The sequence below is a fragment of the Prionailurus bengalensis genome, chromosome B1 (genome assembly GCF_016509475.1).
Source record: "Prionailurus bengalensis isolate Pbe53 chromosome B1, Fcat_Pben_1.1_paternal_pri, whole genome shotgun sequence".
NCBI classification, from domain to species: domain Eukaryota; kingdom Metazoa; phylum Chordata; class Mammalia; order Carnivora; family Felidae; genus Prionailurus; species Prionailurus bengalensis.
The window spans coordinates 88000277-88027529 of NC_057344.1; the positions used below are offsets into that span (position 1 = coordinate 88000277).

At 37.6% G+C, this 27253-nt stretch overlaps 1 protein-coding gene across 1 annotated transcript in view; it reads left to right on the forward strand.

Annotated features, from left to right (window-relative positions):
• Window positions 1–3093: 3093 nt before the first annotated feature.
• Window positions 3094–27253, forward strand: part of SLC7A11 (solute carrier family 7 member 11) — an 82200-nt gene continuing 58040 nt past the window's right edge. Inside the window, exons 1-5 of the mRNA XM_043568379.1 lie at window positions 3094–3942; window positions 7712–7838; window positions 12652–12767; window positions 20724–20849; window positions 24341–24440. Of these exons, the coding sequence (XP_043424314.1) occupies window positions 3666–3942; window positions 7712–7838; window positions 12652–12767; window positions 20724–20849; window positions 24341–24440 (746 nt within the window). The 5' untranslated portion in view covers window positions 3094–3665. The remainder of the gene's footprint in view (window positions 3943–7711; window positions 7839–12651; window positions 12768–20723; window positions 20850–24340; window positions 24441–27253) is intronic.

Sequence of the window (27253 nt, forward strand, 5' to 3'; positions counted from 1 at the left end):
TGAATAATACAATTATTAAGGAGATTATTTTGTTCTTTTTTTAAAAACAAGATATAAAATTCTAGTGGATATTTTACACTTACAGCACATCCCAGTTGGACTAGCCACATTTCCGATGCTGATAACCACATGTGTCTAATGACTATCATATATTATATACCAGCCCAGTTTAGAAGCTTTAATGATACGCCATTTACATTTAGCTACACCATTCCTGTTGCTGTGTGTGTGTGTGTGTGTGTGTGTGTGTGTGTGTGTGTGTGTGATGAAGTAGCTTATCTAACAAGGAAACTATGTAGCTTATAGGATTGAAGAAAGATCTTCAGGATCTAGAGCCAATCTGGGTCCCTTAGGAACTATACCTGGCCTTGATGATGCTGGGATTTTGTAAGTGTCTCTTATCTCTGCATATTCTCTTTTATGTCATGAGGATTTACTAAACATGGCAGGACACATGGCCACCAGTTGTTCTGGGTCACATCTTTACAACTTTCAATAGTTGAAAAAAGATAAATCTAATTTTGTTTAATAATATCCTGGCTCAGGTCACATTCCTAAACCCTCTAGCCAGGAAGGGTATTTTTTTAACTTTTTTTTTAACGTTTATTTATTATTGAGACACAGAAAGAGAGAGAGACAGAGCATGAGCATGGGAGGGGCACAGAGAGGAGGAGGCACAGAATCTGAAGTAGGCTCCAGGTTCTGAGCTGTCAGCACAGAGCCCCACGTGGGGCTCGAACTCACACACCACGAGATCATGACCTAAGCCAAAGTAGGACGTTTAAGTGACTGAGCCACCCAGGCGCCCCTAGGATTATTTTTTGCCAAGTCATTACGTGTCCATATTTATAATCATGAGACAGAAATTATTACCAGAAAAGGGAAGCTACCACAGTATATCACATCTGCTTCTTATATAAGATAATTTAGAGATCTGGGGTTATCCATTGTATACAAAAAGCACTAAATAAATATTTGTAAATAGGGATAACCTGGGATAACCTCCTGATTTGACAGGAATGCTTAAAATAAGGACTGAAGCAGGTGGAAGAATATAAATGCATTTGCTTGGAATTCGTTTTTATGATACACACATATTTGAAGACTATAAATTTTTAGTTTATAAGTTTAGGACTGTTGATTATAAGGGTTTGTTAATATTGAAGATAACTTAAAATTTACTGTGTAACCTGAATTTTCTGCAAATTTGTGGGTGGCTGGATGAGGTATGCTCATGTCTGCAGCTTTGCAGAATTTTTGAATATGACTTTCTTACATGACAGTAATAATCCTTTTGGCCATTAGTCTGACTTCAAGTTTTCTCTGTACATATGTTTAAAATACTGAAAAGGAGGAGAATGTTATTTAATATTGAAAAAAACATTTTTTTCTTCTTTTAGAATTTGTCGAACTTCCTGTCTCAGTGGGATCTTAGTCTCAGCTTTTTAATTCAGTCATTTAGCACAAAATTTAAAATTGAAGTGTGGTTTGGTGTGAGGTACAGATAAAAAGTTATTCCCTGGGATTTCCAGTGTTCTACTTGTAAGTCCTATTTCTTCAGCACTAATCTATTCTCCTTTTGGGGAAACAAAAAAGCCTCTCCCTTCACTTGTGTGAGGGGAAAAAAGGTAGGGAGGAGGAGGAGGAGGAGGAGGAGGAGGAGGAGGAGGAGGAGGAGGAGGAGGAGAATTTTCCTTTAGCTGTCTCTTTTAGGGATATCAACAAGGTTAAATGAGGGAAACTACCCATTTTGACTTTATGAAAGGCATAACGACAGGGAAAAACTATTTGGGCTGTATAAAAACCCTGACTTGGGATACCTAAAGCAAATTATATAGGAATTAGGTGGAAAATATGAAAAGGAAATGATACGGCTGCCTTCTTTCTCCACGCTGCTTTCCTAGTGGCTATTTCTTTCTTGCATCCTCTGGACCTCCCACCCACCTCATCCCCCACCTCTTGCACACAAGTTTTTTTGTTTGTTATTCTTGTTCAGACATTTCGAAGTATATTTGATGGTGTTTGTAAACGTAGCTTCAGGATAATGATAAGGTCAAATTCTTCCCACTGCATCTAAAACCACCTACAACCACAGCCAAAAGTTGACATCTAGAATGAAATCTGGCCATTTGCAACAATATGGACAGAACTGGAGGGTATTATGCTAAGCAAATTAAGTCGGTCAGAGAAAGACAGATACCACATGATTTCACTCATATGTGGAATTTGAGAAACTTGACGGATGATCATAGGGGAAGGTAGAATTCCTTTTCTGTTGGTATTTGTTTTAGGGACACTAGATTCAGAAAGTTAGTAGGGTTTTAAAGTGTTTTGCCTTTCTTACCATTTTAAGTAAACATTTTAATCTTAGCTTATATTTCCAATTCATTTTAAATTTATAATCATGATATAACAATACTTCATACATGTTAGAAAAAAAATCATACCTAATAGCATCACCTTCCCAAACTATTATTCTGTGTGTTCTTTTTTAAGTTTTTGCTATATGCATAGTTTTATGTCATTGTAACTACTGCTTAATTTTAAAATTACTTTTTTTTTTTTTTGGTAATTCAATGAAACAACATGCAAATGAAGAATATGTATCTTTTACTTTAGGACAACACCTAGAGCTGATGAGAATCAGAAAACAGCTGTTTTCTGGAGTCACTGTGATTTTTAAGTTTGTCACACTCAGGTAGTGACTTTAAATACAAGTTTACTACTGGTAGCAAGAAATAATTTTTCTCTTTTAATGTTGAATAAGTCTCACAGTGGTATGTCTGACAGCAACCATACAGAATCAGTCTCGCTTGACTGTATTGTTCAGAAACCCAAAGTAAAAAAAAAAAAATAAGCAGAAAACATGAAATCTCAAAATGTTTTTGTTATAAAGAATGCAGCTTTGGGTTATGCTCTATTATCAAAACAGCTGCGCGTGACATGTCTTTATACGTAAGTTAAAAAAGAAACTCCTCGCAAAGCAGTGATCATTTCCTGTTTCATTTTTCATTTTCTTTTCGCGCGAAGAGCTTTTGTCCCTCACTAGGAGTTGCTTTAAATCTCTGGGAAGGTCTGTTCCGAATTTACTCCTCCTGGATTGGTTAAGATCCCTTTTAAGTGTGTGCTTTGTTCTCTGAAAAGCTGAGGTCAGTTGAGCAACATGCTGCTAATGTTTGGGGGAAAAAAAAAGAGCTGAGTAATGCTGGAGCCTTCTCATGTGGCTGATGCAAACCTGGAGAATTTGCATCATCATTAAGCTGGAATAAGTTGGTGTGACAGGCAGGAGCTTAAATACCAGCCCATGAGGAAGCTGAGCTGGTCTGTAATGATAGGGCGGCAGCAGCAGCAGCAGCCGCAGAGGTAGAGTCGGAGGTGGTGGAGGAGCGAGAGCACCATGAACACACAGGTGTTTCTGAGCAGTAATCAGAGAGCTGGGAAGGAGAAAAAGGCACCTTTGAGTTTTTTACCTGTGAACACAATAGCCCTGAGAGAGACAATCTGAAAGCAAAGAGGAAGAGATTTGGTCAGTCACACCAAGAGAGACCAAAGTGGAAAGTTTTGGGTTTTGTTCTTGTTTTTGTTTGGTTTTGTTTGGTTTTGTTTTTTGTTTTTTGTTTTTTTTTTTTTCTCCTGTGTTTCCTTTTTCCCCGCGTGTCACTACAATGGTCAGAAAGCCCGTTGTGTCCACCATCTCCAGTGGAGGTTACCTGCAGGGGAATGTTAATGGGAAGCTGCCTTCTTTGGGTGGCAAGGAGCCACCTGGGCAGGAGAAAGTGGTGCTGAAGAAGAAAATCACTTTGCTGAGGGGCATCTCCATCATCATTGGCACGATCATTGGAGCAGGAATCTTCATCTCTCCTAAGGGCGTGCTCCAGAACACGGGCAGCGTGGGCATGTCTCTGATTATCTGGACAGTCTGTGGGGTCCTGTCTCTGTTTGGTGAGTGCAGCTTCTTCTCTGGGGGGGTATGTCTGTGGAGCCGGGCAGTTTGCTCTCTGGGAAAGCAAAGAGTACTTTTTAAGGAGTGAATGAATGGCAAAGGCTACGCCAGAGGCTCTGATTCTTGTTGAAGTATGCGAACTACCCAAACACAGCGTCCACTGTTGGCAGGATCCTGCATTCCACCGACTTGCTTCCACAGCCCCTACTCTCTTCCCCTGACTCCGGCAGACTCCTTTCTGACTTTTCCCTGTGGCCATGAGAGCAAAGGCTCACTTTGATGACCCGGGAAAATAGATGCGAGCTTTCTGTACCGGGCAGTTGTTCTCAGTGACTTGTGTTTGAGGGATCTTGGCAGCTGGCCCGCCGAATGAAACACCTGTGAAGTGAAACCCGGCATGGCCTATTTAGACACAGAGCTTAGTATTCAGCAGAAGTTTGACGGTGTTTTGATTGGCAAAATAAACCGTGGGTGGGGGTGGGGGGGGGGGAGAAGGCAGTCGTCTTCTTTTTAATTTTTTAACTTGGCGTGCTTGTCCATTGCTGCTATTATTTCAAAAGTCCTTGCCGTGGAAACACGTGTGGTGACACATAACTCAATTCCTGTGATAAGTGGGAATATTGCAAGGGTCTGAGCGCATTTCAAAGTTTTTCAATCTCTCGTCTCTCCCTGTCACCCCTAAATGTTTGCAACATGAAGAGTAAAACCGGTACTGGGTGCTAGTGTGCTGTGCTTGCCCAGATCTACTTTCTTCATTTATAGTTCAGTGGGTCTTCGCGGACGTAGATAACTTGCCCGCCGGTTCACTGAGTTACCCTGCACAGAACTAGCAGTAGAAGGATGACTATTCATTTTGCTTCAAGTTCTAGATCTCTTTTGTTGATTTGATATTGCCAGCAAAGAGGTAATAGATACCTTTCGCGGGGTGCGCAAGTTACTAGAAAGCTACCTGAGTTCCTTACGAAGGTGACAAAAGCTGGCCAGTGGTCAAAAAAAATAAAATTTTATCTACACTATGGGGGAAAATGTCCAAGATGCATCTGCTCTTTCGTGGCAACCAGTATGTTTTAATTCCAAAAGGCCCTGCTCTTTAAAGGTACTAACAGAAAGCTTTGTCCTAACTCTAGGACTAAGTACTAACTCTTGGTCCTACATGTACCAATCCATTCATTCTTAAGGCCTTGTGGTGTTTTAGTGCATTGGGTTGGGGATTCATCTAGAGAAGTCAGATTTCCAACAGGAAGAAGTAAAATTCATTAAAACAACGCTGTGGTATAGAAAGATGTGTAGAAGAATTATTTTAGGCTTTTAAAAAGAGTTGGTGGTATTCTGTATGGTTCTGGCATGTACATTTATAGACAAAGAGAAACCTATTCATTGCTCTTCTTAACTGACTTTGTGCACCCTCAGTCTTTACTCTTCTACAAGTACTTGTAAATTGAGAATAAATCAATGTCTGATAGGAAAAACCATAGCCAATTTCCTGGACTTTTCATACTTCTATACATGCAGCTCCCACTATGTGATTCGATTTTTATACATAATAAAAGGTTATTCACAGATAGTAAAATGAATTGCTGTGAGGATTGAACTAGTTAAAATGCTATTCCACTAGGAAAATATGGTTCTGCGTAAGTATATCAACTCAAGCAGAAGCTCAGGTAAAAAAAAAAAAAATGTTAAAAGGACTAGCTCAGGTTACATTTGAGTTGATATTCTTTGATTACTAATCCCAGGGAGCATGCTCCTGTATTAATCTTCTTATCTGTATTTACATTTTATTTGTCACTTAAGTTCCTAGGAGCTTTTTGACAGGAGTGCCTTCCTAACAGGAAGCAAAGCAAAATGTAAGGAAAACAAATACTTTCTCTTAGAACTCTAGAACTCGGTGACTACGAGTAAAGAATCTGTATATTTGGTTTACAATTTTTTTAAAGCCGGGGTCAATACATGGATTTTTACATCTTGTTTTGAACTTTTTTCATCTGGGTAAAATGGTTATGGAGCTTGAGACTTTTAAATGAAAATCTCATTCCTCCCGAACTCAATTTAAACCTAGGGCAACCTTCCTGGAGTTTCAGCAAAGCAGACACAGGTCTAGGTATTGATTGTCTGGCAATAAATTCTGAGGTACTTAAGACTTTCCAATAACATTTTATATGGGAAGCTCTTTTATACAGGCTACCAACATGGGGACTGGTTTCCAACAGAGTGGATTGCAACCAGTTACAATTAGTTACAAATAGGCAAACTATATTAGTGGTCCTCAAATATTAATCTGCAGACTAGGTGTTTTAAAATCATCTGTATAGGGGTGCCTGGGTGGCTCATTTGGTTAAGCATCTGACTCTTGACTTCAGCTCAGGTCATGATCTCATGGTTCATGAGTTCAAGCCCAGCATGGGAGTCTCCTTGGGATTCTGTCTCTCTCTCTGCTTCTCCCCTGCTTTCTCTCTCTCTCTCTCAAAATAAATAAAAAACTTAAAAAAATAATAAAATCATCTGTACAAAATTTAAAATAATAGACTTGTTTGGCTCTCTCTGTTGGAGAGTTTGGACTGACTTGGTAGCGAACAAATTGTAGGGTATGGCCTTAGATTCTGTTTTCGTGTGTATGCTTTTGTGTGTGTGGAAATTTACTCTCAGGTGATTCTGATACAGAGCTAGGTTTGGGAATAGGATCAACGATACTAAGATATAACTGAATATCCAAATTTTATACATGTTGACAATTCTGCATGAAGCTTTACTATAATAATTTCCCACACTTCTAGTCTCTGAAGTAGTTCAAGCAAAAATTTGTGTTACATTTGAGTACTTTGCAGAATGAATAGAATTTTTCACGTAGTACCAAGATGTATTTTTCATTTTCTTGGTAGTTCATTGCTCAAATTAATAGGCGTATTTCATGAGGTATTCTCAATGTATCAGGCCCAGTACTGTCCTTGGAGCCCAATATCGCATTTATAAACACAACTCCCTTATGAGGTAAGAATTGAGATCTCCATTTTATAGATAAAGAAACTTACATTTGGGGAGGTTACATAACTTGCTCAAGCCCATGTGGATTGCATTGCTAAATGTTAAGATGGCTAAATGTTTATAATTAATTTTACCTAATATATATATAAGTTATAGCATCTCTTTTTAAACAGTATGTTCTTTTAACTACTCAAAAGTGTAGTTTTCAAAAAATATCCAAGAAAATCTTTTCTAGAAATAGAATATTGGAGTCAAAATTCATTTTCTTGACAAATCATATCCTACAAATTAAATGAAGTCTTGCAAGGCCAAGTGTCTATACTTTTCTGAAGCACAAATAAATTTTGTTAATTTTGATGTGCAACAGAAATACTATTTATTAAAAGGATTCTTAATATAATAAGGTCAATTTGGGATAATTCCTTGTCTTGGTGTGTAGTTCCTTTAAAAATAGGTTGGTATTATTGGCATCTATCTTCTCTTTTTCTCAGGTTTGAGATTCATAATTCTTCATATGATATTATTTTAGAAGTTTGCTTTACCATTTCAAATAAAATTACATTGTTTGAACAGAATGAACTAGATCTCAACCATGCGGAAGTTAGAAAAGGAATTTGATGGCCCCTAACAATCAGATGACTGTTACTTCTCTTGAAATAAACACCTCACTCAGACCAAAGGATGTAGTAACATGTTACCTAAACATAAATATTGTTTACAACTCTACCTTCGGATGACTAATTAATATTTTAATTTTGTACCTTTTTTATTATGAATACTTCACAGGAGCCTTGTCCTATGCTGAACTGGGAACAAGTATAAAGAAATCTGGTGGTCATTATACATACATTCTGGAAGTCTTTGGCCCATTACCAGCTTTCGTACGAGTCTGGGTGGAACTGCTCATAATACGGTGAGAGCATAGATAAGAAAACAGTTAAAGAAAAATAAATCCATTCATTACACCCTTCTTTAAATCATCTTAATTGTTTTTAACTGATTAGAAATATGTGTGTCATGTGACTATATTGTAAACATGTCTATTTCAGGATGTGAAATCTATGATAAGATACCTCTCTCAATGTTTTTAATGCAGTTTTCTCACTGGCAATAGTTCTCCGTTCCTGCCAAACTTTTAAAGTGTCTGATTTTCTTTAATATTCAATTATCTTCTGACATTTCTAGAAAGTATGTTGACTCGAAAGGATATGAAGCATCAAAATCCACCTTGATAAATCATGCGTTTTGACTGGCCAGACAAAATTAAATGTTATGCTAGTAGGTGGAGTTTTTCTTCTTGTAGATTCCATTGTCTTTTAACTTTCCTCAATTGTCGTGACTAGGAAACTTCTGTGCCTAACAACCTAGTGTGTCACTGAGTTTTATACTTTGCACACAAAAATGACTTGACATGAATGACTCATTTCCTCTTGTTAAGCAAATCAGCCAACTATAGTTGCCAAAAAAAAAAAAAATGTTTTATTGCTGTAAAAAATTGTCTTCGTTTAAAATCCAAACAAATATTGCTAAGTCACTCTGAATAGCAAATTTCCTTTCACATTGTGGGAAACCTGTGATGTCATGTGTACAGTTTAGAGTAACACGCTTCCTTAAGGTAACTGCTGCCATAAGATGTAACTTACACATCCTGATTGTAGAGCTTAATGGTAATAACTGGAGAAACTTGTTCTTATTGTAAACTTAATCAGACATACACAGCTGAGAGCGCCAGTGAGCTTTTATCCTAATATTTGGGGCATAAGTGGCAAATGCAGAGCTAATAAGTATCAATTTAACACTAGCCATGATTTTTATAGTCATAGGCATTTATTTTTTAACAAAGAGCTTAGATTGGTATTTACTTCTCTGTTAAGTCTGTTCTCATTTTAGACAATTCTGCATTATTTCAAACCTGTTGTAACGAAAATAATGTTAAAGAAGTATTTTGTTCCTTTTCTAAAGTCTGGGATTTGCTTAGGATGTACCTTCTGCTCTTTTTTGATTTATCTGAATATTACTCTTCAAAGGTTAGCCTAAATCTTACCTTTTCCACAGTTAATTTCCTGGTTACCCTAGTTTCTATTTCTTTTCTCTCTTAATTCTTCTGAAAAAAATTCAGTCTCCCATTTTTATTTGGCATTCAACATATCTTGTGTTCTTACTTAATATGTCAGGTGTCTTTTTTTTTAATTTTTTTAAACGTTTATTTATTTTTGAGACAGAGAGAGACAGAGCATGAACGGGGGAGGGTCAGAGAGAGAGGGAGACACAGAATCTGAAACAGGCTCCAGGCTCTGAGCAGTCAACACAGAGCCCGACACGGGGCTGGAACTCACATACCGTGAGATCGTGACCTGAGCCGAAGTCAGATGCTTAACCGACTGAGCCACCCAGGGGCCCCAATATGTCAGGTGTCTATGTTCTATTTACCCATTAGAACTACAGGCATTTTAAGTGCATAAGACCAAGCCTCACACTTTTGAAACCATTATATTTCTTAATCAGTGTCCTGAGCATTACAGACAGTAAATTCTTTTTGAACAACAATATTAAATTCTTTTTGAAGAATTTAATTGTTTTTGACTGAAAGTTTAAGGTTACAATATTTTGGATTTGACATTCTCAGCATTCAAATGAAGACACTTGGGGCACCTGGGTGGCTCAGTCGGTTGAGCATCTGACTTCAGCTCAGGTCATGATCTCACAGCTCACGAGTTCCAGCACTTTGTTGGGCTCTCTACTCTCAGCAGGGAGCCCACTTCTGATCTTCTGTCTCCCTCTCTCTACCCCCTCCCTTGCTCTCTCTCTCTCAAAAATAAATAAGCATTAAGTGAGGACACTACTTATTCAGGGTGCTGGGCTGTTAGGATGGTGGGCTTTGGAGCCTGATATAGCTGCACCTGAATCCCTCTTCAGCTAGGTATATGTGGCATGGCTTTAGCTAATTACTGGGCATTTTGATGAATGTGATAATTGTGTTCACAATAGCACAGATACAGTGTTCATTCACTTATTTATTCATTCCTTAAACAGCTACTGAATGGTGAATGGTAAGTTAAAGAGACTGTAAATGGAATGACCCACAATTCTTGCTCCCAGGTAGCTCATAATCAAGTGTTATTTACATTGCAAGACAGCTGCTTCATGGGGTGTGTGTGTATGTGTGTGTGTGTGTGTGTGTGTGTGTGTGTGTGTGTGTATGTACTGACAGAGGAAATTATCCAGATATACTCTAGAAGCTTTTTTTAAAGGGTTCATATATTCCTTTGTAATAAGAGACTCCCATTGCCTGGTTGGTCTTCTAAATAAACAGAGTAATGAATGACTTGTGGAGTGACAAGATACCTAGGTACTTTAATATTTCTCATCTGCTCATAACACCCAGGATGCCTAAATACTTAAAATTTTGCTTCAGGGTAAGTCACTCTTGTCAGAAATAATCTGTAGAACACAGATTTCAAGAAAATAAATACCATATATCAGTACATAGCAGGGTCATTAGATGATTGAATTCACACATTAACCATATATTCAATGTTTATTTGGTTTCTACTTACGATAGATACTATACTAAACACTGGCAAATAATGGTGACTAAGATGGACACAGTCTTGAACTCATGATCCTCAGTGTCATGCTAGGGAAAGAGTTATCAATCAAGAAATCGCATAGTGAAGATAAAGTTGCTACTGTGATCAGCACTATGAAAGGGAAGCCATGGGCCTTCGTAAGGGAGTATACTCAGAGACCTCTCACCCAACCAGAAGGGTAAAGGAATTTCCCTGGGCCAAGAAAGACTGAACAAAGGTATAGGGTATAAAAAACTACCAATGAGTTGTAGGGGCTCCCGGTAAAGGGTGTTCAGCTCCTTCCAGTGAGAAGAAGCAAACTAAGAGGAAGGGAACACATAGACTAGATGGAGCCTTGACGGAAGGATTTTGCATATTCTGAGCATGTTTTGAAAGCACTAAAATGAGGTGATCAGATTTTAATTTATACATCAAAAATTTACAAATGATGAAGAACAGGAAAAACAGTCTTTTGTTGGGGTAAGGGAGAAGAGGGGGTCCTTGGGAAAAAAAGAAAATGAAAAAAAAAAGTGTGGTACTATTGAGTACAAGCAGGCCAAGTTTGGAACATAGTTGTGGTTGGTTTTCTGACAATCTAAGGTGTTGGGCAACTATGGGAAGAGAAGCTGAAAGAGAAGAATGGCATGAGAAACTAGATAATTTCATGAACTTGCCTGTGTATTTAAAGAATATATATTCATACATACATGTATTTATTTATTTATTTATTATTATTTTTTTCAACGTTTATTTATTTTTGGGACAGAGAGAGACAGAGCATGGACGGGGGAGGGGCAGAGAGAGAGGGAGACACAGAATCGGAAACAGGCTCCAGGCTCTGAGCCATCAGCCCAGAGCCTGACGCGGGGCTCGAACTCAGGGACCGCGAGATCGTGACCTGGCTGAAGTCGGACGCTTAACCGACTGCGCCACCCAGGCGCCCCTCATACATACATGTATTTAAAGGCACATGTAATTTTCTCATAGAAATATTTGAAGAATTAAAATAGAATGGTTTCTTACCTATTTACTATAAACCTGCACTTATTTCATTTTCTCATTCATGTTTTCTCAGTTGTATAAAATTACAAGAGCATTTTTACTTTTTGACTTTTACTTTGCATCTAAATATTTCTAAGAAATTAAGAATAATCACTTGCCTCTTCACGTTTTTGTCTGTACTAGAAAAATAAGAACGTAATGTTAAGGACATAAGCATGTATTTTCAATGAATACTTATTAATACTAATTTTTAAATCTGAATTTTGGGGGCCCCTGGGTGGCTCAGTCGGCTAAGCATCCGACTTTGGCTCCAGTCATGATCTTACGGTTTGTGAGTTCGAGCCCCGCATTGGGCTCTGTGCTGACAGCTCAGAGCCTGGAGCCTGCTTCTGATTCTGTGTCTCCTCCTCTCTCTGCCCCTTCCCTGCTCATGCTCTGTCTCTGTCTGTCTCTCAATAATAAATAAACATTAATTTTTTTTTTTTAATCTGAGTTTTGTATTCATTTTCTTGACTGGGCTCCAACTCATTAGATCTACACCCTTAACCCATTCATGCTGTGGCTGGAGTTTAGTTGTTGACTTATTATTTTTTTTTAATGTTTATTTTTGAGAGAGACAGAGAGAGAGACAGAGCATGAGTAGGGAAGGGCAGAGAGAAAGGGAGACACAGAATCCAAAGCAGGCTCCAGGCTCTGAGCTGTTGGCACCGAGCCCAATGTGGGGTTCGAACCCATGAACTGTGAGATCATGACCTGAGCCGAAGTTAGACGCTCAACTGACTGAGTCACCCAGGCACCCCCTAGTTGTTGACTTATTAAGAAGACTGCTACTTGTATAGCCCAGTTCTGCCAGGATCTCAAATAATAAACTAAATTTTTAAGGAAAAAAAAGTCAAATATAGGAGAGCAGGGGCAAAAGTGATAGCACCCAGTCTTGCTTCCATGAATATGTGAAGTGTAAGCTAGCCACCAAAGTTATAGGCAATATTTCATTTGGACTATCTGTGACAACCTAATCAAATGTGGAGTTTGGAAAACTATAGGCTTTCCTATTTAACATGTTCTATATGTTGAATAACATTACCTCAAGGTAGAAAAAGTTTAGCAAAGATGCTATTTATTTTTTCCTTTGTTAACCTGAATATTCTTTTCCAGCCCTGCAGCCACTGCTGTGATTTCTCTGGCATTTGGACGCTACATTCTGGAACCATTTTTTATTCAGTGTGAAATTCCTGAACTTGCAATCAAGCTCATTACAGCCGTGGGCATAAGTGAGTATCATAGGTCTAAATATGAAAAAGAAAAAAAAAAGAGCAAAAGTGATTGATAACAAAGCTTCTTTAGACATATATGATGGGACTGCTTTCCACATCATGCTCTTTTCCGTTCAGTTCCTTGCCAAATTTATGTTGGAAAATAAAGAAAAGATTAAGGATTTGGAGTGATCCCTGGTATTACATTACATGCCAGTTTTGCATTGGGTCAATAGATATGATGGCCAATCTTCTGATATAGGCAAACAAAAACCACCTTATTAGTAAAATAACAGTTCTCGTGGAGAACATGAGAAGAGAATTTTACAGATGAAAACCCAATTATTTCATGGGTTTTTGAATTAGAATTTTATCCTTTCTCACTGATAACATGTTACGTGATAACTCATTGTCACGGAGTGCTGTTCATGTGTAGGGTGTGTGCATTGTGTTGATATATTTTATACTGTTAGCAAACTGTCACGCTCAGTGTTATGGTTTTAGCTGCCCGTTGATGGTCACGATAAAAAGTCTTCTTTTTCATATTCGCGTACTAGTAGCACTTCTCAAATTGGATCTCCAAGTTAGAAATTTGTTCACGTTTATCACTGTGCCCAAATTCTGGATAGTGTTTAAAAGAAATGGAAAAGGGGAACATGCACAACATTACCTAAGCGATATGAAGCCAAACCTTCGAATAGTATGGGAAACAATAATACTTCCAGATGCTAATTGACTCAGTTTGAAGAATCAACATGATCATGTTTGATTAAGTTTGAACTATTTGGAAATAGCAAGCAACGCAGGAATAACTAATTGCGTACTTATGAAGAATTTTCAGTTAGGCGTGTCTAAGGTGTTTCAGTACAACGATGAAGAGAACGATGTACGGTGAGTGGTTCGTTTGCAGGAATTACACGTGAAAATATCTCTAGTGTAGATACATGTATTTTTGAACTTAGGTTCATCCCGGATTTCCTACTTTATCCACCAAACATGTACCCATTCTTCTTCTGTGAAATCTCTGAAGAAAGACAAAGAAAAATACTCAAAGTACATATATCTGAGTTTGGGAGAGGTAATGGCAAGCTGAACTCATCATGCCCTTCATGCACACTGTAGATGTGAGACTCAGGGACAAATCATTTAGCCTTTCACATCTCAGCATTCTTACCTGCAGATCCTGTGGAGTCTCAGAGAGTGTTTTGTGAGGATTAAATGATATTCACTGAGACAATGTATGTGTAGTGTTTAGGTCATGCCCGCAATTTATTCAGAACAATTGCAAATGGTAGCTATTTAGACTCTTGTGGGAAAACATCATTGGAAGTTCCATGAGACCGGGGGCCCTTTTACTGCCATATTTCCACCCCTTCTCATGGCTCCTAGTATGGCGTTTGTGTTCAATAAGTATTTGTTGACTGATTTTTATGCGGAGAGATCTACGAAATTTTCTCTAGCAGAAAAGTCTACTCGTTAAACCTGGAGGATTACACGTCTTCAGTTTTCTCACGCAGCAGGACAATGGTGGGAAATGAAATACACTTTGCTCAATGTGATATTCAGAACTAATACCATGAGCTTTTGTGGGATGAACTATCTTAGCATAGTAGTTACAGCTTAGGCTTTGAAGGCAAACAACCTGGAGTTGAAACTTAGTGTCACAATTTCTTAGTTGTGTGATTTGGAGCTAAATATTAAACCTTCTTAAGCATTACTTTTATTTATTAGTAAGATACCTGTGAAAAGATAATCTGTCTTGGATGGCTGCGGAGAGGTGAAATTACGCCAGGTTTTTAAGGCCTTTAGCGAAGTGCCTTGCCCATAGAAAGTACTTAATATATCTGGTGTCCCACTGAAGGATTGGACTAATAGCCATTGTTGTAACCATTATATTCTTGTCCCTCAAATAACTGAGGCAGAATCATACCGTGATTATTATATTTGAAAAGAAGACAGAGGTCATCTCTTTGAGAGGTTTGTAAATTTACAATAAAAGTTTTAAAAGGTATCTCTCGTGTGGGCGTACGTATTTCTCAACTTAAATAAAGGTTATAATTAGCACGGGTTCAGTAGATTTTACGTAAACATAAATCTATAAATATTACCTGCTTTGGACTTGAAATGAGATAGATAACAGCAATATATTAGTATTTTGGTAAGTCTAGATGACTCTTTTTCCTTATCCCAATGCTATTACACTTTTTTGGAGGGAAAATCTGTATTTTGGAGGAGGAAATGGACACTGTACAGACCAAAATTTTGTCACTATTATAGGGAAGGATAACTACGTGTGTTCCAGTTTACCAAACTCCAGTAGTAGAGATTGGTGGTAAAATAGTTCACAAAGCCTGTGTTAATCTTGGATGAACCTAGACATTTTCTTCCATTTTTGCCATTGTTTATAACATCAGCTTAAAAGTTTTGATGTTCCATTTGCAAGCTTGAGACTGTGAGGAATAGGGTTCATATAATTTGGAGATTTAACTGAAAGAGAAAACAAGGTATTGTTATGACTCAGTGGTAGGTAATGTAAATCAGTGGTCTGTCTGGAACCCTGAAACTAACTTTAAGAAGAATTTAGCTTTAATGGGGCAACAACCAGGGGTGGAGATGGAGACAGAGAAGGAGAAATGTACCGGGGGGCAAATCTTTCACATTCCAGTTGTTACATGTGAGTATGTGCTAAGGGTGGAAGGTTGGTGAGATGTAGAAAATAGAGTTTAACTGCATGAATTGCTTCCGTGTATTCTTTAGGGAAGGAAAGAGTTTGTGATCATTTGGAATGGCTAGTTCAAGTGTAGAAAAGAGAGGAAACCTGAAAGATCTTGCTACAATCAAGTCACAGAAAGAAAGATTTCAAGTTTTGTGAAATGTTTATCAAGCATTTGAGAAGAGACGCTGGGGTAGGGGTGGGCAGTTACTGAATGCTAATCGATCTGCCCTTTGTTTAAAGTACTGGACTTCCTTGCAGCAAATTAATAAAAATGAAAAGGTTTTGCTTATCCCAAATCCTTTCCATTCGAGTAAACATGTCAGGCACAGGGAAGTCAAGCTGGGAAATCTTAGGCATTCGCATCAGGTGCTCTCTGCTAGCCCAGTGTGACATTACTCCCTTCTGTGCGACACCATCAAGTTTCGCTGTCCTTGTGGCTTTGGTAAAAATTGAAGGATGTTCAATACTTAAAATGATATCCAGTCTTTTGTTCTGGTCTCCTGAAACTATTCCCTATGTAGGTATACAATTCAATGGCAGAATATTATGGCAAAAATACTTTCTTTAAAATATGAAATCTAGTGCCAGATCCATTCCTAACAATCTTCAATCCCAAGCTCCTTCCTGGCTTAGTGTGTATAGGTGAGTAAAGAGCCCCACCCTGCTTCTCATACCTTGCGGGAATAATTAGAGGAAGGAAGAAAATAACACCGTGAGCGCATTATAAGAACAAATTAGCCACTTCCATTACTATATGACTGTACTTTCTTTTCCCAAACTGTTTTCCTGCCATCACTGGATTGCATGAAAGAAAATCCAGGACCAGTTCTGAGCTAGCATTTCAAATATAGCTTGTGGAGTGGTTTTGCTTAAATGTTCTGAAGACTGGCTATGCCTACACCTTTTTTCACCATAGCTAAATTGCCAAGACAATGAGTTCTTAGGTAGGTATACATGGTATTGATATATATAAGGACTGAAAAACAATAACCATATCCTTCTGGAGGATGACAAACAAAATGTGGGAAATTGCTGCCAAGGTAAACATGAACCTTAACAGCGAGAGACAGAGCCACTAGGAGTTTGAAAGGACTAGGTATATTAGTGAGATCATGTGTTTTGAGCTATTTATTCCTGCATTATCACCTGTGAGCTAGGGGTAAAAGTGTGGACTCTGAGGTCAGTTTACCTAGGCTCCAATCCTATCTTCACACTTACCTGTGTGAACATGAGCGAGTTAAATGCTATCTCAAGTTTCAGCTGCCCATCTGAAAAATTATGCCAGCAATGATGGTGACCACATCATAGAGAGATAAGGATTAAATAACATTATCCACGTAAAGTCTTGGTACATTATCTGCCATATAGTAATAGTTTACAATTATTTGATGCTTGCATTTTTATCCCAGGCATTGAGATTCTAGATCTCTCTGGTTTTTAAAGATGTTTATAGCTAGAGGGGCTTATCCTCTCAGAAATTAGTACGTTCAGGCAATGAATGCTAACAAAGAGAGTGGTAACTCAGGCAGATGTTATGAAAACCAGTGGACTGATCGACTTTAACTCACCATGCAGCATCCCTATATTTTATCGATTTAGCGTGAAACAGTCAGAAGCCAGAAGCCAGAGAGAACCTAAACCTGAGAGAAAACCCAGTATACCCAGCTGCAGTAATCTCACTCTGCAAATCCAAAGATAGACGTGAATAGAGAAGTACAGACAGAAAACCTTGTCAGTCCTTAAATCCCAGTGTAAGTTTTGCGTTCCCCTAAACATCTTCTTCAGATACAGCTCCCTTCTAAACATGTATTTCTTATCTCCAGGGCCGGTTGGTTGGTGCGTCGGTCAGTTGGTCGGTCGGTCTGTCTGTCTACCTATCTATCTGTCTTTCATTCTTGCATTTCAGTTCTTAGCAGACTGCACTATAAGTAAGTAAATAAAAATTATATATCACGGTATTTTCATTTGGGCAAGAGAAAAAGCCAAAGTTGATATAAATATTTTCTAATTGTGAAATTTACAATTATTATTCAAATGAAGTAAAGCTAGGTAGGACCACAGAACTTACTCAAATTTCTTTTATTACAATGTGGGTAGATAGTCTGTATAAAAACAAAGAAGGTATGATGTGTTTCAGAAACACAGAAAGCTCTTGCATTTAGTGAATCCCAAATCCCCTTTTCAATATTGTTGGATAAGCAACATATGTAGACTTAAATTTCTGTGTAAAGACACATGATGAAGCAGCATTTCTAGACACTTGAGGACCTTCACAGTGCCTCTGTACTTGCTGCCTTGTTACTTGTTAAGCCTTATCCTTCAGGGTCATAAAGGTACATCTCAGCTGGAATTTGGTGTACCAAATAATGAGTGCAATGTCTGCATGTTCAGATAATGTGAGGTTTTGAGAAACCTTTGAGAGAAATCAGTTTTAACCAGAATTTTTTCTTCAGCTGCCTGAGAGGAAAGCAAGGTGAGATTATCAATTCATAAGATTGCTTTGATTTTTCTAAGAAAACTTTGCAAAGTATAAAAGAAAACCCCAAATGCTCACTTTTTTTCTCTTTCAATAGACATTAAGACTTACACTCTTTATGAAAGTAACAAATCCTCTTTCCTCTTCTCAGATAGAGGTTCCAAAAATAAGAGTGCCTCTTTCTCTCTCCCCCCTCCCTCTCTTTTCTTTCCCTTTCTCCCTCTCTCCTTTCTCCCATCCACCTTTATTTTCTCCTTCCTCCCTCCTTCCCTACCTCCCTCTTCCCTTGTCTTGTCTTGTCTTGCCTTGCCTTGCCTTACCTTGCCTTCCCTTGCCTTCCCTTCCCTTCCCTTGCCTTCCCTTGCCTTGCCTTCCCTCGCCTTCCCTTGCCTTCCCTTGCCTTCCCTAGTCTTCCCTTGCCTTCCCTTGTCTTCCCTTCCCTTCCCCTCTTTCTCTTTCTCTTTCCTTTGTACTTTTTTTCCCCCTATATACAACTCTTTTCTATTGTGGAGTACTTTCAGAAATAGTGTTTCAGGTTTTAGGAGCTCTATTTAAAAGAAAGCAGTGCTCTTTTGTTGGTGGTAGGAACATGAGTCCAGTTTTTTTTTTTAGGTCAGTGTTGTCCCTTTAACTAAATAATGCTCTTCATATGATGACTCATTTATCACAGTCATTTGTATAGAAAAAAAGAAAGGGATAAGTGGATGATGAAATGGGGAACAGAGCTGCATTAAATTATTTCCAACATATAAGTGCTTTATGTTGGAGAAAGAAAAATAATTTTATTTTTTATCCTTCCTCTGACAAAGTAATGCACTCTGCCATTAACAGTGGACCTGCTTTTCTTCATGTTTTTAGCTTCAAACATAGGTAAAATATTTCCCTTAGCCTCGCATGGATCCTATATGGGGTTCCAGCCTTCCTGATCATTCTTATCATTACTCCTTTGAGACATTTCTTCATTAGTAGTCTCCTGTTTAACTTTGTGTGGGATCTCCTGATCCCTTATTTTCCCATCTTTGAGATTTTTCAAAAATGAAAATTGCTTTATTGATTTTCACTTTAAAAAGCTGCAGGTCCATTATAAAAATTATTACATGTAGAAAAAGAAATACAAATTGAAAATTACTGGCTATTCCATCATCTATAAATACCTTCTGTTAATGTTTTGGTAAACACTGTTTCAGATTCCCCCCCCCCCCACCTTTATATCTCTCTGCCTTTGTGTCTCCATTCATCCAACCATCCATCCATCCATCCATCCATCCATCCTTCTCTCTGTAACTTGCTGTATTGGTCAGAAATATATCATGAATATCCTTTCGTGCAATACATATTTAACTGCATCATGATTTTAAATGGTTACATAACAAATCATTAAAAAAAGTGTACTTTAGTCTTCCTTTAGGGGTCTAGGTTATTTTTAAATTTTTGCCATTACTGTATATGTTGTACGTCGATAACATTTCACTGATTCTAAAATTCTGAAATGAGCTAGTGATTATATGAAGCAGTGGAAACTATGGAGATAACCGATTACTGTAGAATATGAATACTTCCTATTGCAACTTGAATTATAAAAATCCTGTGTTTTGTTTTATCCCCTGAGAAGTATATTCATACATTTGTGTTATTTGCTTAGGAGGGATACACCTTTTTAAAAATAAAGCTTAAAGATAATAACTGCAAATATCAGGTATGAAACAGCTTTGGAGGGGTGGCTAACACTGAATATTAACTATCAGAAAGAGCATAAAGTTGAATTCCATGGTCTAGAAGAACCTCTAGAAGTTATTCCAGCAGAGGATAGTAGGCAGAGTCTTAGAGTATCGTCATTCATTTCATGCATTCTTGCCTGAAGGTAGTTTTTTTTTTCTTTTTTCTTTTTTAACTAAGGATCCAACTCAATCATTTATTCAATAAAACTGTGTTGATTATCTTTCTGGGTCAAGTATAGAGTTGAACACAAGCAATACAGAGATCAAATATACTTGTTCTAGTCTCCAGATTCTCATGGTCTACCACATGGGAAAAGTGGATAGTTGAGTGCTACTCAGGAAACTAGACAGCATCAGTAAGAAAGGGAAATTATGCTGGCTTCAGACCCAAGGTGTGTCCTAGACTGGGCACTCTTTTGGACTCATTAACTTACAACTTATTTTTCCAAGTCCCCAAACACATTTTGGAAGCCTGTATTTTTAAGGAAGGTTGAAAGTCAGTCGTTCATGTGCTGATTGGAAACTGGAGAGGAAAACCAAAGAATGCTAGATAGGGCTAGTTTTGAGAGTGAAGAATAGAGTTGTAGCCAACTTCTTGACATCTCACCCCTTCTTGAGTGGTTCCATACTGGCAGGTGCATATGGGTAACATCATCACAGGAGGAAATAGTTGCCTGACCTACCAAGCTAGAAAGTCATATTCAGCAATTTGATTGAATATTGTGATGACTTCAGGGTTTTGTTAGAAGATACTTTTATCTGATTTTTAGGAAGCTATAATATATGCCCAATCTTACTGACATATACAAAAAATGAGATAAATTTTTACTGTCCATTGGTTTTATTCAAGCATCTCAAACTTCAATGTGCATAAAACCCACCTAGAGATCTTGTTGAAAGGTATCTATTAGGTCAGGGGCAGTGCCTGAGATTTCACACTTCCAAAATGCTTCTAGGTAATGCCAACTTTGCTGATTAACGGATGGCACTTTGAATAGCAAGGTCTTCATGTCTTCATGCCAATGAGAATTCACCTTTTATAACTTTCATTTATTTGTTTGCAGCTGTAGTGATGGTCCTAAACAGCATGAGTGTCAGCTGGAGTGCCCGGATCCAGATTTTCCTAACCTTTTGCAAGCTCACAGCAATTCTGATAATTATAGTCCCTGGAGTTATGCAGCTAATTAAAGGTATGGACTGGAAAGTAAATGCTTTTTAAAATACGTATCTGCTTTTGATCTCTTCTAGCCCTAACTTTTGCTTGTACTAGCAGAATCCCTTAATTAGTCTCTGCTTGTGGAACTTAGACTCTATACTGTCATCTAATTGATTTGAAAGACGGTTGCATTGGGGTGTGTTGGTATTTACAGCTGAATGGCAACAAGAAGATTAAGACCGGGCCAAGCAACAAAATAAGGCATTAGTGAATTCTCTCCATCTATAAACTCTTTGGAGTGAAACTCGAAGTGGAAAAAAAAATTGCAATTAGTTTTAACTACAGATGCCTATATCCTCTTAGTTTTACTTTAAAATAGTTCAATAATAGTAATGAAGACTAGAGAAGAAAGGATATCTGGAAAATGATGAAAGATGACCAATAATTCTCTTACTCTATGGCTATTACTGCTTTTATCTTGAGAATAGAGTCTTGACAGAAAGGGAGTCAGATATGGGACTAGCATTCCTAAAAACCAAATATTATCTGACAAAAAAAGTTGTAAAACTTAATTTTTATTGTTACATTAACAATAATTAGGAGCTGCTAATTGTCCATTTGTGAATAGAAGATCTTGGAACTGTCCTGGCTCAATGTTTGCATCAAATCCAGCAACTTCAGCCAACTCAGAGGAGATATGATAAAGATTTTAATGCCATGGCTTACACTAAAGAAAGAGAAGACATGAGCTCGCTTTTCCAATTCACATTGGTCCCCATAGAGCTAGCCTGCTCATTTTATCTGATCAATTAGAAATGCAGAGAAAATAATCTGTTTTGTTGCTGCTTTCTTTTTCTGGGCTAACTCGTTAGTCTTCTGTAAGGGGTTTCTTCCATTTGTGGAAAGTGCAGAGACTCTGAGTTGTTGACCCTACTTTAGTGCTAGTTTAGGTTCCAAAAGATGATGTACTGTCCTTTAAAACTAAGATCTTTTTTTTCTTTTTGGTGTAATATAAGACTATAGTCATTTTATTTTCCACCTATTGATATATGTATGAAGTGAGGTTTTCCAAAGGTTATTTTATTGCAAATTCCTTAAGAGCAGAGATCAGAGTGTATTTTTTGGATCGTTTTTGACACTTGAAATAGAATGATCTTTTAATTAATACTTATGCTATCAGTGCTTAATGTGAACAGGCTTCCTCTTCTAGTTCACCTAGTAGAGAAATACCATAAGAATATTACTACATTTTAAGTAAATTTTAATATTTTGGAGATCATTTGTAGCAAGTGTATTTACTCTATTACTACAAAATGTTGATTTTCTTTCTAACTTAATCACATATTTTTCACATTAATTTGAAACTCCAGGAAGAGAAAAGCTTTATTGATACAGATTATGCACTTATTTCCACTCTAATAAGATCTTGAAAATATTTGTGTGGTCTATATTTATTTATGAGGATTAGGTAAACTTTCCTTTGAATATTATGATTTTCATATTCCTGAGACCTCTGTTATGCAGCCAAAATATTCCTGAAGTTTAGAAAAGCCTGTCTTTTGTAATATTTTCAAAATGACATTTTTTAGGATTTATGCTTTAGGACCTGGTTTTTAACAAAGTTTAGTTTCTCTTCTTGATTATTCAGTACTGTACTTTTAGAATATTATCTCTTTTGGCCAAGGAGACAATAGGTCATGATAAAAGAATATTCAATAGATATTTTTATCTGAGCCCCAGTATTTATATTTTCCTTCTATGAGGTATTCCTAAATTCACTGTGTCATTAACTATATTTTGGAACTGGACACTTTGAGGGAAAAATTATTTAGCACACAATTCAACTTTCTCCATTTTTAGTCTCAAAACTCATACTTATTATATTAACATATATTGTTGTCTGGGCAACCCAGGTAAGAACTGAGATTTGATTGAAGAGAGAGGGTCATAATCACATACATCATCCAACTTCCATCCTCTTTTTATTTACTTAAGTGAAGACCAATTTTGAAACAAAGTCACATTTCCCCTTTGGGTGATCTCATTTGCTATTTTCTTTGGGAAAGAGACTTTTTTTGTATTTAACTTTGAATATTGGCTGAATAAATCTGAATTTTGGTAGGGTTTTTCTTGGTAGTTATCCAAAGATACACACGAAAAAGGCCCAGTATCATTCATGAAGTAGGAAAAAATGTTAAGAATTAAAGCATTCAATCCACATGTTGATGCATAATTTGTTAAAATCTATCCATTTTAAAATTTAGTATAATTCCTTTTCAGTGTTTGTAAAAGGAAACTACGTCATTCTCTAAGACGTAGTATTAGTGGACTTTCTCCATAAAGGCCAGACAGTAAATATTTTCAACTCTACATGCTATACAGTCTGTGTCACAACTACCCAATTATGTTGTTGCAGGGTGAAATCAGCCATAGACTGGTAATATCAATCCTAATACACAAACAAGTAGGCCTAGCTGTGCTCCAATAAAATTTTACTTAACACGGAAGCTTTGAAAGGCCAGATTGGGCCCACAGGGTTTACCAACAATGATGGATGCCTAATAGATTACAGGTTGAAAACAGAAAGAAGAAAGAAAGTTAAATGATATGAGAAGGTGGTTCTTGGGTTTTTTTGCTATCTCCTCATTGAGAGTAGACCTGTCGATATTTCTTTCCAAGTATAGAAGACAGAGCAGTCTGCCAGCAAGATGAGACACTTTGGCATGAACATTATTTTGAGTTAAGAACAATCCAAACCCAGTAGATTCAGGAAACACTTTTTACCCCATCCCCCTCAGCTACCTGCTTATACCAGGAAGAGAGATATTAACAGAGACTCTTTTTTACTTAAGAGACTCATCTGCATAACAGGGCAACTTTTGTTTTCCAAACATCTCCTTTTACCTTCCTTCAAATGTCTTTCTCCCCTTTGTATCCTCAGAATGCTACCCCTCTTCTTAGCTCATCTAAGTGTCATATTGTCTCACTGTCTTTGGAATCTCCATGTCTGTGGAGGTTCCCCATACATACGTTTACTAAATTTGATTTTCTCCTGTTAATCTGCCTCATGTCAGTTTAAGTGTTAGTCCAGCTAGAAGGATATGGAAGGGTAGAGGAAATTCTAGCTTCCCAACACAAGCTTTACATTATCTTCATTTAAAAGAATTCTACTATACTCCTATGAACTATAGCTTACAGAGTATTCTTTAGTCTTCTTTCATGCTCAAACTCTAAAAGAGCAGAGGCACACTCAAACAAGGAAATGGTTTTTAAATGCTATTTTCCTCTTTGCTATAGTTTTATTAGAAAAGAAATGTGAAGTAGTTAGTGTTAGTGGTGATCCATATACTTTTGGGCCTCCTTCTCTAGAATGGATAAAGTATTAGTAGATAAATCTGGCAATGAGCAGGGAGTGAGAAATCTGGACCTGGAATAGCATAGTTCATCCCCAACCCTCCCATTTCTTTCCCCATGTTTATGGCTTATTCTTTGAAAAGTCCTAAAATCTTTCTATTCTCATTGCAGGGCAAACACAACACTTTCAAGATGCCTTTTCAGGAAGAGATGCAAGTATCATGGGGTTGCCACTGGCTTTTTATTACGGGATGTATGCATACGCTGGCTGGTAAGTTGACATCTCTAGATCTGGTGGTTTGTATGGTTCATTAATTCCTTCAAGTAGTTTGGCTAAGTGCCAAGCAAGGTGCTAGACAGTGTGAATAACCACAATCCAGCACAATCTACTTTTTCTTAAAGTGAGAAAGATGGTGTGGCTTCCTCCACCAGGGCAATTACTGTGCATATGACTTAACGTAAACATAACTGAGTTTTTCAGTCAAGGTGACTATTAGATTTAGCCTGGTGTTGTAAAAAAACAAACAAGTGTGGGCCTTAATGTTACTGAAAGATCTATCACAGCCATTAAGTCAGGAAACAAATGGGTGAACCCTGGTGCATGTTGCCAAGACCAACTACTCCATCCTGGTGACTCCTGAGGGGGCTGGACAAATTGAAAGTACACCTTCTGGGCTGAACTTACCAACACTGTTGCCGAACAAACTTGGATAAACGTGTCACAAGAGAAGCCAAATGCAATGAGGGTTTGGAAAAGAGGAAGAGAGAAATTTGTTTTGGGTGCTGGCAGCGGGGGGAGGTGACAAGCTCAAGCGTTAACAATCCACCTCTCCACCGGTAAGAAGGACACGTAGAATTTTATAGGGAGAGGTTGGAGCATCTGTGCAAAAGAGCGGACAGTGGGTATGTTTTCAGTCCATGATCATGGGTAGGGACGGGGATGTGTGGGGTGTGGTCTTCTAGGCATTCCGTTGCTATCAGGGCTTTTCTGGTCTGGTGGTTAGAATGTTCTGGTCATTGCAAAATGTCTTTGTCAATGCCTCAAGAAAGTGCGATAAGAAATAAGCACAATGGGTTTTAGTTAGAGCATGAGTTAAATGGTCTTATCTATTTCCGGTTTTAACTGCTGGGGTCTATGAGCAAGAGGGCTTGCTGACAATAAGAACCAATACAAATCACTTAGAAGTCTGTATCAGTGAGGACATAACAGTGCCACGGGAAATTAGAGATGAGTTCTTTGCTTGTCAAAAGGCCTTTCAGCTGAAGCTCCAAGGTTGTTTGTGAATAGTGATTAATTGATTTTTCTCTGCTTTCCCATGAGAATGAAATAATTCAGATATAGAAATAAGTAAGATGTACCCAGGAGGTAAAATGGTACTCTAAAGGCAGGGTAGGAAAACTAAGATAATGAAATCAGGCATAGTAGATAATCTACGTTTTACTGGTTCTTACAAATTCCTTAAAATTTCCTCCACATTTGAAAAATAAAGTATGCAGCAAAAATGATTAGAATCACTCTGCCATGGGTACATTGCCTTTGTGCTTTCCAACTGTGATAACCATTCTGGTTGAAGCATTAGAACTTTGTTTCTAATTTATGCCTTACTTTATTCAATAACTTGAATAACAATACTCATGGATAAGAATGGGATTTTTCTCTGATTAAATTTTATCGATGTAAGATTCAGTTGAAGTGACTATTACGAGAAAGCCTACCAGGTAGCAAAGTATTGCTTAAGCATCAAAATCTTTGCAGTAAAATTACATTTCACAGTTTTGGCATAATTAGTGGCAAAATCTCATTATTATTTTTGGAGCTACTAGTTGTACAATTTTAGCTATGAGAGTGTTCTGTAAACATAAAAATAGTATCAGGAAACCACACTAGCTCAAAAATTATGTAACTGCATTACAAATGCAAATAAAATGTACTTTCATTCCTTTACTGTTTAGATTCGTACCTTCCAGCTAGTGCATGGAATATAAAGATGTATTTCAAAATAAATGGAATGTTTACCATATAAATCTCAATGAATTATGAAAATATAGCATTAGAGGAAAATCAGGAGGGTACAGGAACTTAAAAAACTTTAACCTAGCTTTTGAAAGACATTCAAAGATTGTAGCTCTAAATAGTATAGTGTAAAATATTTGTATATTCAAGAAATATTCTTATAGCCATTGTGTGTGTTAATCTTGAATCACACAGTATGTTTGAAATCTTTTTATTTTCGTCCAAAGCACAATGTGATGCTGGGCAGAGAGAACAGAGTTGTGATCACAGGGTTCGTAGCAGAATCAACTATTCTATGGCCATTCAGCTTGGATCAAAGCTCTGGTGCCCTGGGGCAGCAGCCAAGCTACTGGGAAGGGCACCCGGAGACCAGAGTGAAGTGGGGAAGTGATAGAAGCTTTCAGCTAGAGCCAAGTGTTGGGAGCCCAGCAATATTCACTCAGGAATGTGGAATGTGGAGATAGTCACAAGGGAGATTTGATTAATTCTATTGAATGAAGTTTCTTTTGCCTGTGACTACCATGCATCTGTTCCCACGGAATCTTAAAATACTCTTCTACCCAACTCACTCTCCCACTACCAGCACCAAATATTCAGGTCACCTGCTTCATGTAGAGCAAACCTTCTCCACTTCTGTAGGCTTTTGAGAGCTGATCGATTTCTCCATTTCTCTCACTCTTTTCATTTTGAATTATCTTATTATCTGAATATTTTGTTTGATTGATGCTGAACCCAACATGTGCCTCTCGTTAAAAGGATTTAAGAAAGCAATTTAGGTGATACGGATCAACTTTCTTTAGCAATTCATGAAGTGGGCAGTCTCCACTTTCAAGAGTCCAGAGAAGTGCAAAATGGGATGGAAGACAGGGAACTTTTCTAGGATGGGCTTAAATTAGAATTAATTAGAATTCTTAGAATTGTTTCAAAGAATAAGGAACAAGAAAGAGAAAGATAGAAAATGAATAAGGAACAAGGAAATAAAGATAGATCCCAGAGTTGGTGTTTGGGGACTGAGTGGCCCTATCTTGGGCCTAGAAGTTTATTTCAATTTCTGTTTACAGAGAAAGTGG